Below are 17,725 nucleotides of genomic sequence, written 5' to 3' on the forward strand. Positions count from 1 at the left end.
TAGAAACTCTCTACAGATTTTTCTGAAGAAAAGAAAACAGCAAAGTGGAAAGTTAAAAAATAAAAACAAAAAATATGTATAATTAATCATAGAAAAAACTACATAATCATTTCAATAGACTTTAGAAATAGAATGATAAAATATATATCAAAAAAAGATAAGTTACATAATTTTACTACATACATTTTTAAAAGCTACTACGCATATAAAATTAATGAAAATAGGATTAGAAAAAAAGTGGTAGAGTAAGAAAATGTGCAAAATATCAATAACAAAAGTCTGATGCACAAATATCAATAACATGAAGAATCATTTCTCAATAGGTAAGTGGTCCTATATATGGCCAAACAGATTTACAAATAACTACATAGAACTGTCCATATGAACCCAAGCTATAAAATCACAAATAGGCAATGAAATGCAAATTAAACTGATGATTCAACTTACACTGTCATACAATTGCTAAAAATGGGGAAAAAAAAAAAGAAAAGATGAGAACCATCAGTTTTGGGGAAGGAAAATGCAAGGAACTGGAAAGTAGTCTAATCATTCTGCATTTCTATTTGGAATAATGCAAGAAAATAATAAAGATGTTATATAAAAATAAGAGGAATCAATAAAAATTATTTTAAGCTCTCTCAATAAACATATTGAAGTTTGACAAAAGGTCAGAGTCAGAAAGAAAAATTGTGAATTCTGCCTTGAATGTGCAGAATTTGAGGTGTTGATGTGGCATCCAGAAGGACAGGTCTAGAGGGCAGGTTGGGGACAAGATAGCTGATTATTATTATGAGTGATTATAAAAATTTAAATATGCAGTTATGGCATAATAATTTGTCCTATACATTTTTTAGGAATTTAAGTCAACTTTTTTAGCCTTCAAGATGAAGATACAATTTTTCTTTTTAAATTACTACAGCAATTTATCATCTAGTTTTGCAGACTAATCTTCAGATCACTGCAGTTCAGTCAGACTTTTGGTAGAATTATGTGTAAACAAAAAGCAACAATGCACATATATATGTGCATATATATTTATATTTATTAGCTAAGTCTTGTCAGAAATGAATTCTGGTTTCAAAATAGTTGCTATGGTCTCAGGACCTCATTTTAAGTCTTCTTTTAAGTTCTTCTGTTCTACTGGTGCCTTAGGTCCCTCTCCAATTCAGAGAATTCTAATAACAAAATCTCCTTACTATGAAGTATTCTGACTACTAATTACCATAGAGGGAGATTTTGTTTTAGGAAGGAGAGAAGACATCAGCATGATGTGATACTCCGAACTAGAAATACATATACAATATCTGGATTAAAATTCTGATTCCATGATTTTGCTAGCTATTTTACATTAAGCAAGTCACTTAACTTTTTAAGAAAGTTAGACAACAGCTTCTCTAAGGTTCTTTCTAGCTCCATCCCTTTTATCAATATAAATCAATATTTGTGAGAAATTTATACTAGTTTAGACCAAAAGGACCTCCTGATCCCATGCAGGCTCTTGAAAAGTTCAAATGTTGATCTCTCCCTGAAAGTATCTGGAGACTAGAGAGTGAGGAATTAAATGAGTTGTGGTGCTGACTTTTAACTTCATTTTACATCATAAGGAATATGAAAAATCTAATCCAGTTTTTCTTTCTACTTAATAATTTCCAAATTCTGATTATTCCAAAATCCAAATCTGGTTTATGTTCTGTGGGTAATATTAGTAGTAGGACAAACAATTTGGGACATACATCTCAAGATGTGTGGGTACATGCTATGACTATATTCCTGACTCCCAAGATCTGGTGATATTTTAAAATTAAATACTTGACCACTTTTTTTTTTTTTTAAATAAAATTTCACACAGCAAAAACGTTTTTCAAGAGAATAAAACATAGTCTTCATAAATAGGCTTCTTTTAATAGGTTTGTTATGTGGAGTAACATAAAGAAAATTCTGACTTTTATTTAATGGGTAGGTTTTTAAAATGTTTTGTTCATATTTGTGTGTAATTCTACTTATTGACAGCAAATATTGAACATTCACTGATACGAAATGTATTTTGTATCAATGAATGTAAAACATCTTTGTCTTGCAGAATTATATACATGATCGTAATTTAAAAAATAAAACTTTAGGAGGTTCTTTGTGGGTGGTGGTTGATTTACATTGTGATTTATCTTGGTCTACTGTGAAAGTAAAGAGCAACATTCATTCTTTTTTATTAAATAAATATTAAATCTGTTGTTTTGTACATACATGTATATGTAATATATGATATATATCTGTATGTGTATGCAAATATATAAAGTAGCATTCTAAACATGCCCCCCCACACACACAGATGTACACATGTGAACACACATGAGAAGCCAGAAGTTAATCTCTGGAATATCCAGCATGTGTTGTCTAGTGTTCTTTGAGATTCTTATCTTCTGAGGAATTCATTATTTCCTGAAGCCCTTAATGATTTCACCAAATTCTGAAATATCTGGACAACTTATTTGAATTTAAAGGTACCTATTTTATTAAGATACATCTTTAGGTATTAAATTAAATTTTAATTTAATTTTTTTCACCTGTTCAGATTTGATCCAACAAATTGTAAATCCCTCAATGACAGAAATTTATATTATGTTTACGTGAATCTTCTCATAGTGTACTGTGAAGTAAGCTCTTCCTCACTCCATTTATATGAAAAGAGGGGAAAGCAAGACCTTTCAGTTCAATTCAATAAGCACCAATTACCAGATATCATATTAAATGTTAAAGATACAAAACAAATGTACATAGACAAATAAATACAAAGGACATAAAAAGTAATTTTGAGAAGGAGATATTAACTGGGCAGAATGATGAAAGGCTTTGTACCAGAAATAAAACTAAGCCTAAGGAGGAGAGGGGTACTCTGAGAGGCAGAGGTGAAGTCAATTTAACAAGCACAGTCAACAAACTGATTATGTGCTAGGGACTGTGCTAAGAGCAGTACATATAAAGAAAGGTAAAAATACTACCTATTTTCAGGGAACTCACAACTGAATGTAGAAGACAATTTGCTAACAACAGTATAAATGAGATATATGTAAGATAAATTTCAGATAATTAACTTTAGCCATATTGGAGTGAATGGGAGAGAGGGAAAGCAAAATAGGGTAAAGAGGTAAAGATTTGTTGTAGATAGGACAGATGCCATGTCCTGAAAGAAGCCAGAGAAGTCAACAGGTGAAAACAAGAAAGAAAAGAATTCTACTCAGGAGGAGCAGTCAGTGAAAAGGAATAAAGTCAGGGAATGAAGTGCATAATGTAAAGAAACAACAAGGAGGCCAATGTCACTGGATCATAGAGGATATATACATATATATAAAATTATAAAAAGACTAGAAAAGCATGTTGTAAAGGGATTTAAAAGTCAAAAATAAGGAGATATATATTCTTCATCCTGGAGGTAACAGGAGACCTGTTTACTGATTAAATATAAGGATAATATGGACAGACTTATGCTTTTGAAAGATAATTTTCATATATGGGTGAAGAACATCCCAGAGTAGGGAGAAACTTATATCAGGAAGATAAACCCACCAAGTGTAGAATGTTCCACTAATTTCTGCCTTTTTTTTTTCCCCCTGGAGACTTGGCTTACATATCTCACTGAAAGTATAGAAGATTATCAGTATGCTCAATATCAATACTAACTGGCATGGGCACTTTAACCTGCTCTGTTTTATTGATTTGGATTTGTTTGGGTTCTCCTTAGGCACCACGCTAATCCTCCACTAGCAGGACATATTGGCATTGCACTTAATGTGGATACTGGATCAACTTTTGTCCTATGGAAGCTAAGTATTGAGTCGGCTCAAATCCTCTTTTTCAAGAAAATTTTCTCTTTCTAGCATGTGCACACATATATCAAAACTACTTTATCTTACTTTGTATTGCCAGCATTTTAGCACAGTAGCTACCACATAACAAAAATTTAACAAATACTTGACTTACTCATTTAAAAGATGGCAGCATGAAAAAGCAGTAAAGAAAGCAGTAGAAAAAAAATGGATTTGAAATCAGGAAATACAAGCCCAAATATAAGTTCTGATATTTTATAGGTGCGTTGACTTCCCGCAAATACCTTTGTGAGGCTGAGAATATGTATAATATTTTGATCATAGTACCATGAAGAAAATATTTTGTGAACCATGAAATATTGTAAAAATCTAAACTACTATTATTCAAGTACATTAAAATGGCTATAAGCTATGCTTAAATTCACATAAAATTAATTTACCCCAAATAATTTTGAAATAACTTGATTTCAAGTCTCAATATGAAAAGCAACTTACTGATTTTATTTATAAAAATAATTTTATATATCTTAATTTCTATGAATTTATTTAAAAATTAGATACTTTGATGCCTCTGAGTTCTCTTGGATATGAACACTCAATCTGACTATTCAAATTAAAAAAAAAAAAATCTCCATTCCCTGTCATCCTGTTCTTGTTCATGTCCTCCCCAAAATCATTCATAGGAAATTTCCTTAATATGCTCGTAATCTTTCTCTAGACCCTTGGCATGGGATAGATATTTGTTATCCTTTCTGTCATGTAAATGACTCTCTTCTTAAAAAAAAAAAATAAAATGCAAATATATACACATATATTCATTTGTTTGGATTTATTTTCAAAACTATTAAAGTTTAAAACTGACATAAGGCTTTTGGGATACTATAAATAAATATTGTTTATGTATCACTTAAAGAATATATATGTATGCTTTAGATCTATTCTATGAAATTTAAAAGATACATGTATATATTTATAGCATATCTCATATTTCTTTGAAAGGCATAAATAAAACATGTGTAAGATTCAAAATCTAATTAAATAACTTTTTAGAAACATAAATTTCTCGATTTTATATTTTTTAATCCCTCAATTAAAATCATAGCATTCCCTGATATGAAATGAATTAAGAAGGTAATAATTTAAGAATTTTTGTTTTCCAATAGTTTTCAGCAATTCTGCTTCAGATCAAAACCAGAAATACTTACTTAAGGGATTGAGGGACAAAGTTTTGGTTTGTTATTATTGAACAAGATTTTAAAATAAAATTTTAAAAATGGGTAAATGATACAAATACTCCCTCTATTCCATAAGAATCCTCCAAAACAACCATGATGTCTTATTTTGGATAATTTAACCTAAATTTTTATTTATTAATCTGGTTACCTGAATGCTGCAATTTAAGTCCTTCAGACTCTTCTAATTTTTCAATTCACATTTTTAACAATTTTAAATGAGATCATTATTGCATAGAGATTATAAGCAATTTTATATCTCATTAACCTTGCTTTGTTTTAATTACAAAGATCCTTTGTTAGATTCCTTTAAATGATGCAGGTTATAATTTCAATCTGTCCTAGGGAGTATTTTAATTCAACTGCACATTCATCAACTGTTTTTGTCCTGTTAATTGTTGACAACTGCACAATTATACTCTCTAGCAATGATTGATGAATTATATCCCTAAATTTAGATGTTAAATAGGATAAATATTTATAACAATTTCCACTTATTGATTCTTATGTTCATCTCCATTAAACCATTAAAGATTGAAATCCTAAAAGTGGAGTGAATGTATATTAGTTCACATTCCATTTAAACCTTTGAAAATATCAAGTGAAAGAAGATATACTTTTAGGTACAGTAGAGAGACTTTCATGGTAATTCTGTAGAATATTCTTAGATGCCATATTTTGGGACTAAAATTCATGTGCCAGATTTATGACAGTAAGAAATTTTAAAAAGAGGATACACTGATATATATAAATATATATATATATGTGATTTTAAAAAAGCAATTCTGATACTAATTGGTTATGTGACCTTAATAACCAAATTACTTATCCCCTTGGGGTCATATAAGTTCATTATGAAATAAGAGGGTTAAAATACTCTCTAAAAATCTTTTCCAATTACTAAGTATTTTGAGTCTGAAAATTAAGGTGTTAACATTTAGTGATCATCAATATTGCATTCAACTGTATAAAGTAATAAAAAGGATGTATAAGAAATGGATCTTTCCCTTAAGGAGCATTCAATTTAATTTGGGGGATAAAATTCATACTTAATAAACAAATAAACTGGTACCAGGAGAATGAATGCAACGAACTCTTATCTTCTCCTCGTCTATATTTGCTCTATTAGTAAAAACTATTTGTAAAAAGGATTTTAAAAAATCTTTATGGATACAAAGATAGTTGCTCTTTGTTTTCAGAGGATCTAAGCATATGAAATTATTATTAATTTAAAGTCTAAAAGACTCATGATTTAAAGAGGTTGAGTGCTCTCATTGGAGAAACTGATGTCACTGCTTCTGTTTTATCTATTATCATGATTAAAAATATATTATCTAGAGTCCAATAATCTAGTAATACAGCTTTCTGAAGTTTTCTAGGCTGATCCTTACATGAAAAACACATAATCTATTTGGTTAAAACCTAACCTTTTCATCTTAGTAAATATTTCCCAGATGAGAAATAGTGTTGTAGAGTGCCTTGAGGGACAGATAGACTTGAGGTAAGGGCCTACTACTTCTGACACATATTAGTTGTGTGAGTCACATAACATCTTAGCTCCTGAGGCAACTCTTTAAAGGGCTAAACTGCTTTTTTGTATTAATTTAGATACATCTATACAGGTAATTCTTTGCAAGAATAAAAGCCAAGAATATCTACCAAAGCTAACATTGTCCTGTATAGACTGTAAATAAAGGGTAATCCAGCACTTCCGACATGATACTTTAGACGATAAGGTTAAACAAAAACTATCAAGGCTAAGAAAAACATCTCCAGTTTTCGCAGTACACATTTAAAAAGAAAAGGAAACCTTCATGTTTATATTTGAATTTCCTTTTTTAGTGAGTTGTTATGCAGTAGTAAAGACATTTGAGACCTAGGGATAAACTAGTCAAGTAGATGACAAATACATTATTATTTGAAAAACTGTTTCAAATTCAACTGTTTTTTTTTTTTTTTAAGTTTCCTTCCCCCTTTTTCCCTAGTTAGAGTATCAGAGAATTTTTTTTTTTTTTAAACAACAAACTTTCAAATAAAATTTGAAGTGGCAACATTACATGTGCAAAGCAGTAGCCAGGGCATAGTTCACTTGCAGTTAAGTTTCCCTATACAACAATTCTCTGTACCCTTTCCAGAAATCTAAAATAATAAAAAATCTCAATTAGCTTACTAAAGCAAATGCCTCATCTCAAGTTTTGATTTTTCTTACTAGCCCTAAACTTACCTTATAATCTTTCTAATAAGAAAAATGTAAACTATCAACAACAAAATAACAAATTTTTATGAAAATCTTAAAATATTTTCTTAAAGTTTAAAAAGAAAAAGTCAAGAATTCTACTTCACTAGTTTAGGGATTAACAGAAGTATCCAAATACAGCATGGGGGAAAGAAGACTGTTTATAAATTCTGACAAGATTTAGAGAATTTTAGTTAACCATAAGCTAGTACAAGAAAACAGTACGATATAATTCTTAAGAAAGCTAATCTAAGTTCTGGCTGCTAAATTAACAGACATATAGAATTCAAATGCGATGAACTATTCTTTTTCTGTTGTTAGAGAGGCTACATAAAAAGCAATCAATTCACTTTAGGTGAGGACTCTGAAAATAAGAATTGAAGCAAAAAATAAAAGAAAGCTTAAGAGTCTACAAATCATACCCTTAGAAGAATCATACCACTAGAAGAATTTGGGAAAGTTCAATTTGAAGCAGGGACTAAGGGGAAGACAGAATTGTACATACTTTGAAACAACCTCATTTTGAAAAGAATAGATTTTTATGTTGCTTCAAAGGCCAGAACTAAGACTACTAGATGAATATATATTTTTTCTTTTTGGAGAGAGGAAAAAAATCACTAGAATTAAAAATGAAATAGTTCCTTCATGATAGTGATTTTCTTATTAGGAGTATTCAAGGAAGATGAGCCTATAGCAGTGATGACATAGAAGTGATTTCTACATTTATTAGAGCGTTTGAAGCAGCATAGGATAGTAGGAAGAGTGGAAGGGCTTGAATTAGAAGAGACATAGTTTTAGATCCCACCTCCAATACTAGCAGTGCTAGTATTGTACTATGAACAATTCATTTAATTTCTCTGGGCTTCAGTTTTGCAAAACAGGGACAATATTACCCAAAGTAACTATCTCAAAAAGTAAATGTGAAGATTGAATATGATAATATATGTAGAAAATACTTTGGAAAAAACATAATATATCTTATTGTCATTTTAATCCAAGGTCAGGAAGGAGAATAAAAATCAAATACAAGATGGCAATTACTGTTATTTATACTTCTGGTAAAACTAAAAAAAAAATTGGTGGAGGTTGAATCTACTGGCTAAAACGATATTTTCCATGGCCCTCCTGCCGTGAATCACCACAGAAAATTAAAACTATAAGGCAGGGCTTTTAAGAAAATACATAGCTAGCAGTCTGAGCCTAATGTTTATTTTTCAGGGCTTTTTCTCCCTTCTCTTTCATCAGCTTTTTTATAAATATATTTGCTGGAGAGCACCACAAGATTACATATCCCAGATATGACAAGATTTATTAAAATATATGTTCTGCATGTTTTTGTGATTTTCAGGGAAACAATTGAAATCATACATGCACAATCTTATACTTCTTTTCCTGCATGCCACTTCTACTTTCAAAAAAAAACAAAAAAAACACACTATACCATTATTTAAATATATTTCCCATCTCTTCTTTTTAGCATTAGATTTCAAGAAATATTTGAGTTTTAAAGAAATAGCACCTGCTTTAAAGTCTAGGAAATTCCATCCCGTTTAAAGCTCTAAGTACTCATTTCTATAATCATATGGAATGCTACTGATGAATAGCAGTATCTTATAAGGTCATGGGATTATGAACTGAAGGGAATCTGAGAGATCATCTAATCTTACTTCCATATTAAACAGATGAAAAACTGAAGCCTAGAGGGTAATGTATCTTACACAATGCAAATGAATTAATATAGTCCTATGAATTAAGAGACCTGATTTAACTCAAAATTAAAATGTATTCTGCATAACTTTGAATTAAATTCTTAATCTATGAATGTGATTTATAATTTATATCATTTGCCCAACAAAAATAAATTTGTTAGTAGTAATGCCATATAAACCATAATTATTAGTGTACTATGAGAATAAGTCTTTTTCAAGCCTTTTTCACTCCATTACACCAAAGAGAGGTTCTTGTTTAATCTAGCCTATACTATAATGATTTTTTAAAAGTTCACAGAATACAATAAATTAGAGAAGAACTGGAAATAATTTAGCAAAACAGTATCATTTCAAGAAGATAAATCATTTTGAAGAAAAATAGCAATAGTGACCAAAATGCATGTTAAAAGTTTAAATTTTTTTTTTTTTTTTTTTAAGTGGGTTGTGAAGAATTTAAATATCTGGCTTAGAAGCCACGCATGTCACAGAAGAGATAGGTACATCTGGCTTGATATGTCACTGCCAACTAAGCCAAAGAAAGCCCTTTACTAGTCGACTGTAAATAAAGGAATGGAAAATAAAGTAAAATAAAATGACAGCTAAAATTCAAGATACACATGTAGAGAATAAGTATTCCATCTTAGATTATCAGCTTTATAGAAGAATAATTCAGTATTTTGTCTGTTTTGAGTATATGACAAACATTTGCTTCATAATAAAAATGAGGAAGTATGCAGTAAACACTGTGTTCCCTAAACAGATGGAGTGGCAGATGGGTTTACAGATTGGATTCTCTTGATCCTCTGTGTAAAAAAACTTGTTCCTCAGTGAGATTGTGGCTCAAATCTCAAATAAATCTCATAAACCTTTCTGGCCCTTTTGCTTTGTAAAAGGTTTTTTGGTAAATGAATGACTCTAACATTTTATGTTTTAATAAAATAAATATATTTACCCAAATGCCTTATATAATAAGTCTCAATGAATTTAAAAAGAACTTTTTCAGTCTCTTTGGAGCTGATAGTTAAAGGATATAGTTGCCTAGTAAACTAAAATATAAAATGACTACTTCTCTAAAAACTTGAAAATAATTACCTTCCTTCATTGATGAGTTCAATAAATGCAAGTCCTGCATTCTTCTGAATCGAATTTTGCCATTCCTAAATGGAAAAACAAACAAACCAGAACATGTTTAAAGAAGTAGGGATAGTAGAATAGGATGAATATAATCAATTCTACTGGCTAAGAGGAACAATGGAACACTGTGATGGTTGAACAGTTGGATTTTTAAACTTCCATACATGATTTTATTTCAAAATTATTTCAAACTTAATTGAAATAAAAACACATATTTACATAAATGCATACATATATTTATAATGTCTGCTATTATACTACATATAAACTTTATTGCACAATTGAATTCTCAATTAAAAAAAAATCTCACTCCCATAAGTAATTGGGATTAAAACTAAATAATTCAACCCATAAATATTAGTCCAAATGATAAGTTTTCATGTTTTAACTTCTAATAATTTTAAAGTGAAAAAAATATATAGTAAATAGCTACTTATTTCAAATGGTTTGAAAATATTTTGATTAATGTAATATTCTGGTTGATTATAAATAACTGAATTCTTTGCTAACAGGGAAAATACACAATATTAAAACCAATTGCCACAAAACTTAACCTTTCTAGTGCTTAAAAGATTATGAGAACTTGGGAGTGCCTCTGGGTCACTGTAAAAATCATTTATCAGTGGGCAGCTAGTTGGCCCAGTAGATTATAGTGCCAGGCCTGAAATCAGGAAAAGTTGGAGATGTAGCAAGGGATAAAAGAATCTAGGCATATTGTGGTCCATGGAGCACAAAAAGTGGAAAAACATTCCTAATATTATTGTTAGGAATTGCTCAATTAATGAAGAATAAATGAAAAAGCACTTACTACATGTAAAACATTATGATAAGTGGTGGGGATAAAGCCAGAAAATAATGATAGTCTCTATTTTTCAGGAACTCATATTCAAACGCAGAAGTAGCTGGAGTTCATATAGAAAGATCTCAAGATCCTTAGGTAATGGCAGGAAAGCCGAGAGCAACCTTTTTTTTTTTAATTTATTTTCCTTTCTATTGATAAAATACTATGAGGTTCTGATGAATCACATGATAGTGCCAAACAGAGAAAGAATGGGGTGTTTGACACATGTAGGTGAGAAGTGAAAGGCTCAGAAAATGGTGTAATATTGATTATATCCCTCTAAAAGAACCATTTCTTTTAGGTTTGTTCTCACCAAATCAAGACCTCTAGTCACTCAATCACTCCTCTACTTTCCTAAACTGTAATCACCATTTTGGCATTTGGAGGCCCATCATTTTCCCTTACAGTCTTTACTATCTCTCTCTTCTTTATTTTAAACTGTTTTATATATATAGATAATTTGCTGCTGTCTAGAAAAATGTGTAGGACTCTCAAATCTTTAATAAACTCATTTCCTGACTTCCATTTGTGAACTTTTTACAAGGGTACTTCTGCATGTGTACTCCCCACTAAAATTGTCCTAAGAAGAGTAATTAATGATCCTTATCTGCTAAAATTTTGATAGTCTTTTCTCATCACTGATCCTTTTAGATACTTCTGCAGCTCCTGACACTATTGACTAAGTCCTAACCTCTTCTCTCCTTTCTCTGATCTCACATCACCTAGATACCTTTTACTATTACCTTGTCCTTCACCTCTGACAAGATGAGATTAGCCTTCAAATTAAGGCCAACTTCTCTATTAACACAATTAATTCCATCCCATTTTCTCTAGCAAAACTCTATGATCTTTACTTTCATTTACTTTGTCAATCTAGCTAATTCACTATTGTTTCCTGTTTTTATCTTGCTTATCCTTAAAAAACTTTTACTTGATTCTTCTATCTCTGATAACTCTCAACCCATATTTCTTTTGACATATAGTGGCTAAATTTAAGAATGCAGTCTCCATTGGGTTTCTCCAATTCTTTTCTTTTTCTTCCTTTATAGTCTGATTTCCAACTTAATCATTCAACCAAAACTGCTGTCTTTCAAATTATCAATGATCTCTTAATTTCCAAATCCAATAGCCTGTTCTTAATCCTCATCCTATCTGATTTCTTTGCAGCCTTGAGACACTTTCATCCTCTTCTCCCTAAGTTTTCAGGACTCACTCTCTCTTCTCTCTTGTTCTACGCCTACATATATGACTGCTTCATTTGATAGATCTTCATCCTGGTCAGGTCATTTAACAATGGATATTTCTGAGCGCTCTATCCTAGGCCTTCTCTTCTTCCTCTATATCAAAGCTTCTCAAAACCCTGTGAAGGGTTGCATAACTGGATGTGGAATTATGTCTTCTTATCAGCAAATGTCTGATTTGTAAATCTATTTCATATACCCAGTGTCATGTAAAAACTCTTCAGGTGAAAAGGGGTTGTGAGTGGGAAAAGCTGAAGCAGCTCTGCTATATATAACTTCACCTAGCTATTTTATCAGCTCTCATTCATTCAATTACCTTCTCTATGCTGATGAAATATAAAACCATTAATTTCTCTGCTGATTTTATTTTACAACTCCAACTGTTCATTAGAGATATTTCAAATTTGATGTCCTATAGACATCTTGAAATTGACATATCCAAAACAGAATTTACTAGTTTTTCCTCCAAATCCTCTCTCCTTCCAAATTGTCCTATTACTGTTGACAGTATCACCATCTTTCCAGGCCTCTAGGACTAAAAACTACATTTCATCCCTGACTCTTTACTTCCTCTCCTTCTCCATAATAATCTGTTACCAACATTTATTGATTGTGCATTTGTAACAACTCTCTCATGCCCTCTAGTCTCTTTAACACTACTACCTACTGTAGTATGTAGCCTTTTTTCTCACCTCAGGACTATTATAATAGTCAGCTGTATGTTATACCTGCCACAAGTTCCTCCCCATTATTTTCCACTTAAGTGTTAAAAGTCATTTTCCTAAAGTACAGGCACAGTCATGTCACCTTCCTATTCAAAATAGAACAGTGGCTTTAAAAATTTTAACTCTCAGGGCAGCTAGGTGGCGCAGTGGATAGAGCACCAGCCCTGAAGTCAGGAGGACCTGAGTTCAAATCTGATCTCAGACACTTAACACTTCCTAGCTGTGTGACCCTGGGCAAGTCACTTAACCCCAATTGTTTAAGTTCTTTAACAGTCTTCTTATTATCCATGCTCTTTCAGTGTCAGATGTTTCTTAGATCTTCTCCTTTATTTTGAGGTCTTTCTCTTTTTCTGTCTCTCTCTGATGGACAAGGCGAATATGACTCGTTGGCACCCATCTGATTCCTTCTCCTGCTGAAGAAATACAAGCAAACCCTCTCCCCCAGGCAGTTAACCTATCTGGTCCCTTCCATTCACCACTTTCTGGATCTCTCCTCAGCAAAAAAATAAAAATTAATTCTGTCACTCAAAAGCCTTCATAATCTGCTACTTTTCCAGTTTTATGATATCTTACAAGAACTTCTCATTCCAAAGTTCTCTGTGATCCAGTAACACTGGCTACCTGGCTGTTCCTCAAAAAGGCAATGCATCTCCTGAATAACCTGTCTCCCATGCCTGAAATGGTCCCCCCTGTTATCTCCATATTTTAGCTTCCCTAGCTTCCAGTCTCAGCCAAAATTCCAGCCTTTCCCAATCCTTCTTAATTTTATTTTAGAAATGAGGCCTTTATATACCCTTGGATAGAAAAACTTTCCCCCATTTTCTGCTTCTCTTCTAATCTTGTCTGCAATGGTTTTGTTTGTACAAAACCTTTTTAATTTAATATAACCAAAATTATCCATTTTGTATTTTATAATGTTCTCTAGTTCTTCTTTGTTCATAAATTCTTTCTTTCTCCAGAGATCTGAGAGGTATAGATTATTATTTGTTCTCCTTATTTGTATTTTTACCTTATCTTTAGTCACACTTTTTAAAAATATAAATTCTATTCCTGATCTTGGTTGTGGTGTTTCTGTATATCTCTTCTTTCCTATTCCTGCTAACTCTTCTGCTTTAATTCTGCTCCTTAACTTATAGGTTTTCAGAAGTACTAGCTCTCCCCCAACCCAATGTCTCCATGTCTCTTTCTTCCTCTGTACTTTATTTATTTAACTAATTATTATTTTTATCTTGTCCCTAGATAGTTTTGCTTTTTAGTAAGATCATACTCAACTCTGCCCCAATCTTTCTTTTGAGTTACCCAATTACTGATGTCAATCTTAAACATATGGTATACATTTCATGTAAAATAAAACCAATTTGTCCACTGAAAATTCCTTGAAATTAATCATGGAGATTAGAAAGGAAGCAATAAATTAGGAAAACATTTTTACATTTAAGTGTTCTGATAAAGACCTCATTTCTAAAATAGAGAACTGACTCAAATTTATAAGAATTCAAACCATTCTCCAATTGATAAATGGTGAAAGAATACGAACAATTTTCAAATGAAGAAATTAAAACCATTTCTAGTCATATGAAAAGGTGCTCTACTTTCTTTTGATTATTTCCTATTTATCTTGTATATAGTTTGTTTGTACATAGTTGTTCGCATATTATATGCCTCATTAGACTTGTGAGGTCCTCAAGGGTAGGGAACGTCACTTGCCTTTCTTTATATCCCTGGTTCCTGGAACATAGTACGCATTTAATTAACTAACTGGTTTGTGATCTTTTGATTTTCTTTCTCTCTCTAAATGTTCTTTCTCCATTTCCTTTAATGGGTAATTATCTATATCCTGATTCTTCACTCTGGGTATCTCCTAAAGTTCTTTTTAGATTCTTTTATCTTCATATCCTCACATCAGCTTACATGGATTAAATGTTCATCTACATCTAGATGACTTCCAAATCTATATTTTGAGCCTTAAACTGTCTATTAAATTGCTTTCCTACACCGCTAATTTCATATTGGACTTCTTTTCCTAGATATTTTCCCTTTAAACTGGGGATTTCAAAATCTGGCAATAATATTCCTATGTGTTTTCCACAAAGGATCACAATGAGATGGTGATCAGTGGACTTTTTTTTCCCCCTATTCCTACTTTCTTCTCATGTTCTATCACACCAGGACAATTTTCTTGGATTACTTCTTGCATTATTATGTCAATTTCAGGTAGTCCAATTATTATTATATTTTCTCTTCTTGATCTGTTCTCCATATCTACTATTTTTTTCTCATAAGATGTTCATATTTTGTATAATTTTTTCATTCTGTATATTGTGTTATTTTCTGATCTTTTATAGCTTCATTGGCTTCCCCTTGCCAAAACCCAATTTTCTATTTTTCAATTCTATTTTTGTTTTATAGACTCTAGCTTCTTTTCTAGTTGGAATAATTTTGTTTTTCTTGAACCGTTTTTATTTTATTTTATTCTTAGTTTTTTCTCAGTGTCTCTCATTTGGTTTTTAAATTCTTTTTTGAGTTCTTCTATAAATTTTCTCTGGACAGAGAGACTTTTAACATTATTCTTTGAAGAAACAGCTTTTTTTTTTCTTTTTCTTTTTTTTTTTTTTTAATACTTCAGTTCCCTCCTCTGAAGATGAACCACAATCCTTCCTATTCCCATAGTTAATTTCTATAATTAGATTCTTTTTTCTATGCTGGTTCATTTTTTTCTAATGAGATGTTAATAGTATAAGCATCTCTAATCATGGGAATGGAAGGGATGGTGCCTCTAGCTTCACTTTAGCTCTCTCCTCTGCCCTAGCACCCCAAATCAAGAGCTTCTGTCCTTCAAGTGCCTGCAGCCAGCAGTTTCCCTGCCTCGCTACCTCTGAACTCACTGGGTATGTTGGTTCCTCCTGGCCCAGAGCCATATCGCTGCATTACAGCTGGGTCTAGAATTCCTAATTAGCTGAAGTTCCCTCAGTCTTCCCAGACTTATATTCCTGACTCTGCATATAGTACAGGAGGTGAAAGTTTCTGTGGTCCCTGCTGAGGTTCCAGTCAAATCCAGCTAGCCTCAGGGTTCACCATTTGGTGCTTCTGTGGAGCTAACCAGGAAATGTTTTCATTTCACATGGGTTAATCATTGGCCCAGGGTCTTTAGATTTTCTTGGGTTGTGCCAGGAGGACCCCCATTCTGTCTCAAGTCTTTTTGTCCCCCACCAATCTATGTTCACCATGAGGGACAAATTTATTGTTTGTGGGAGAAATCTGAAGAGCTTGAAATTTACTGAACTACTTTATCATTTTCCCAGAATCCTCCCCTAATACCTTTCTCATAGGAATCTGATTTACCAAGGTCATAAAGTAAGGGACAGAGCAAGAATTCAATTTACAGAATCAAAGAACATTAGCGTTGGCAAGGACCTATGCTTCCATGCAGTCCAACCTATACCCAAATAGAATCTTCCCTGTAACATAAAAGACAAATGGTTTACCTTTTACTTGAAAATCTATAATGATTTCATATTGTTTTGTATTGTATCATGATTATAATGTTTTCCTCATTTCTAATTCCACAATCTAGTAGAGTACCTTGTATACAATATTTCATTCAAAAATGTTTAATGAAGAAAGACAAGCATAGTGGACAGTGTGGCAGATTTGCATTCAAAGGATTAGGATACAAATCTTGGCTTTACTGTTTATCTGACCTGTGTTACTTTGGAAAAGTCACTTAATCTCTCTTGGGAATTGTTAAGACTTAATAGCCTTCATGCATGAAAAGCATCTCTTAATATGATTTTTCTCCTTCCCCTATGTTATCTGGAAATAAATTTCTACTATGGGTCAATCAAAAGAATTTCTGCATGTGTTCAAAGATCAATTTAAATTTAAGAGGTTCATCACTAAAAAGATAACAAAAAATTTTTTTTAAATTGTATATATTAACTCAGGAAGAAGACTACTGACTAAGCTATGAAGGGATCTAGATTTGAATTCACGTTGAAAGCATCCACAATAATATAAATATAATAAAAGCATCAAAGGAAGCTTGCCTCTATACTAAACCTGAAAGAGATTTAAAAGATTTTTGGAAGACATAATAAAGGAAGTGTGAAAATCTAGGACTTTAAAGGTTGCTTTCTATTGTTAGGATTACTAAGTGAGAACTGAGGTTGTCTGGACAGTGACAAGGTGAGAATTCAGGTTTTCTGGACAATTACAAGGTGAGAACTCAGGTTGACTTGATAGAGGGGGCAAGCTCATTGGCTGGGGTGGTTCTTCCCAGAAGTCCTTGCATTATCCCACGCCCATTCTCTGGGAGAATAAAAGAGAGGACTCTCAGAGAAAGAAGAAGACTCTCTGCATTACATCAGGCCTGACGGGGCTCTCTGCAGGAAGGGAAGTCACTTCTAAGGACAAGAGTTAACAGCAACTGCCTGGAGACAACGGTTCACTACAGGAAGAAGAATCTGTCTGAAAGATTTGAGTAGACACAGCAGATCTCTTCCCAGAGAGCGATCTGGCAGCTTCTGGAGACGACAGCACGTTACAATTGGCGTCCACACGTGGGGCAAGGACATTTGCTTATCCTGACAAGAAGAGCTAGACCAGACCTTCGCAATTTGGCGCCCGAACAGGGACAGACACGGTCCTGATTCCAGTGGAAAAGCTTCTGATCTAGATCTCAGTCTCTCTGACCCAGAACCGTGAGTAACGAGGAAACTTTGTTAAAGATTAAGTGAGCGTGCTAATAGATAAATAAGGAACTTAACTTGTTAAGGGCTAAACCAGG

At 32.3% G+C, this 17,725-nt stretch overlaps 1 protein-coding gene across 1 annotated transcript in view; it reads right to left on the reverse strand.

Moving 5' to 3' along the window:
* Positions 1-17,725, reverse strand: part of NBEA (neurobeachin) — a 699,286-nt gene that overhangs the window by 331,585 nt on the left and 349,976 nt on the right. The window contains 1 exon segment of the mRNA XM_074303499.1: positions 10,091-10,155. Coding sequence (XP_074159600.1) covers positions 10,091-10,155 — 65 coding nt within the window.

The sequence above is a fragment of the Sminthopsis crassicaudata genome, chromosome 3, assembly GCF_048593235.1.
Source record: "Sminthopsis crassicaudata isolate SCR6 chromosome 3, ASM4859323v1, whole genome shotgun sequence".
Taxonomy (NCBI): Eukaryota; Metazoa; Chordata; class Mammalia; order Dasyuromorphia; family Dasyuridae; genus Sminthopsis; species Sminthopsis crassicaudata.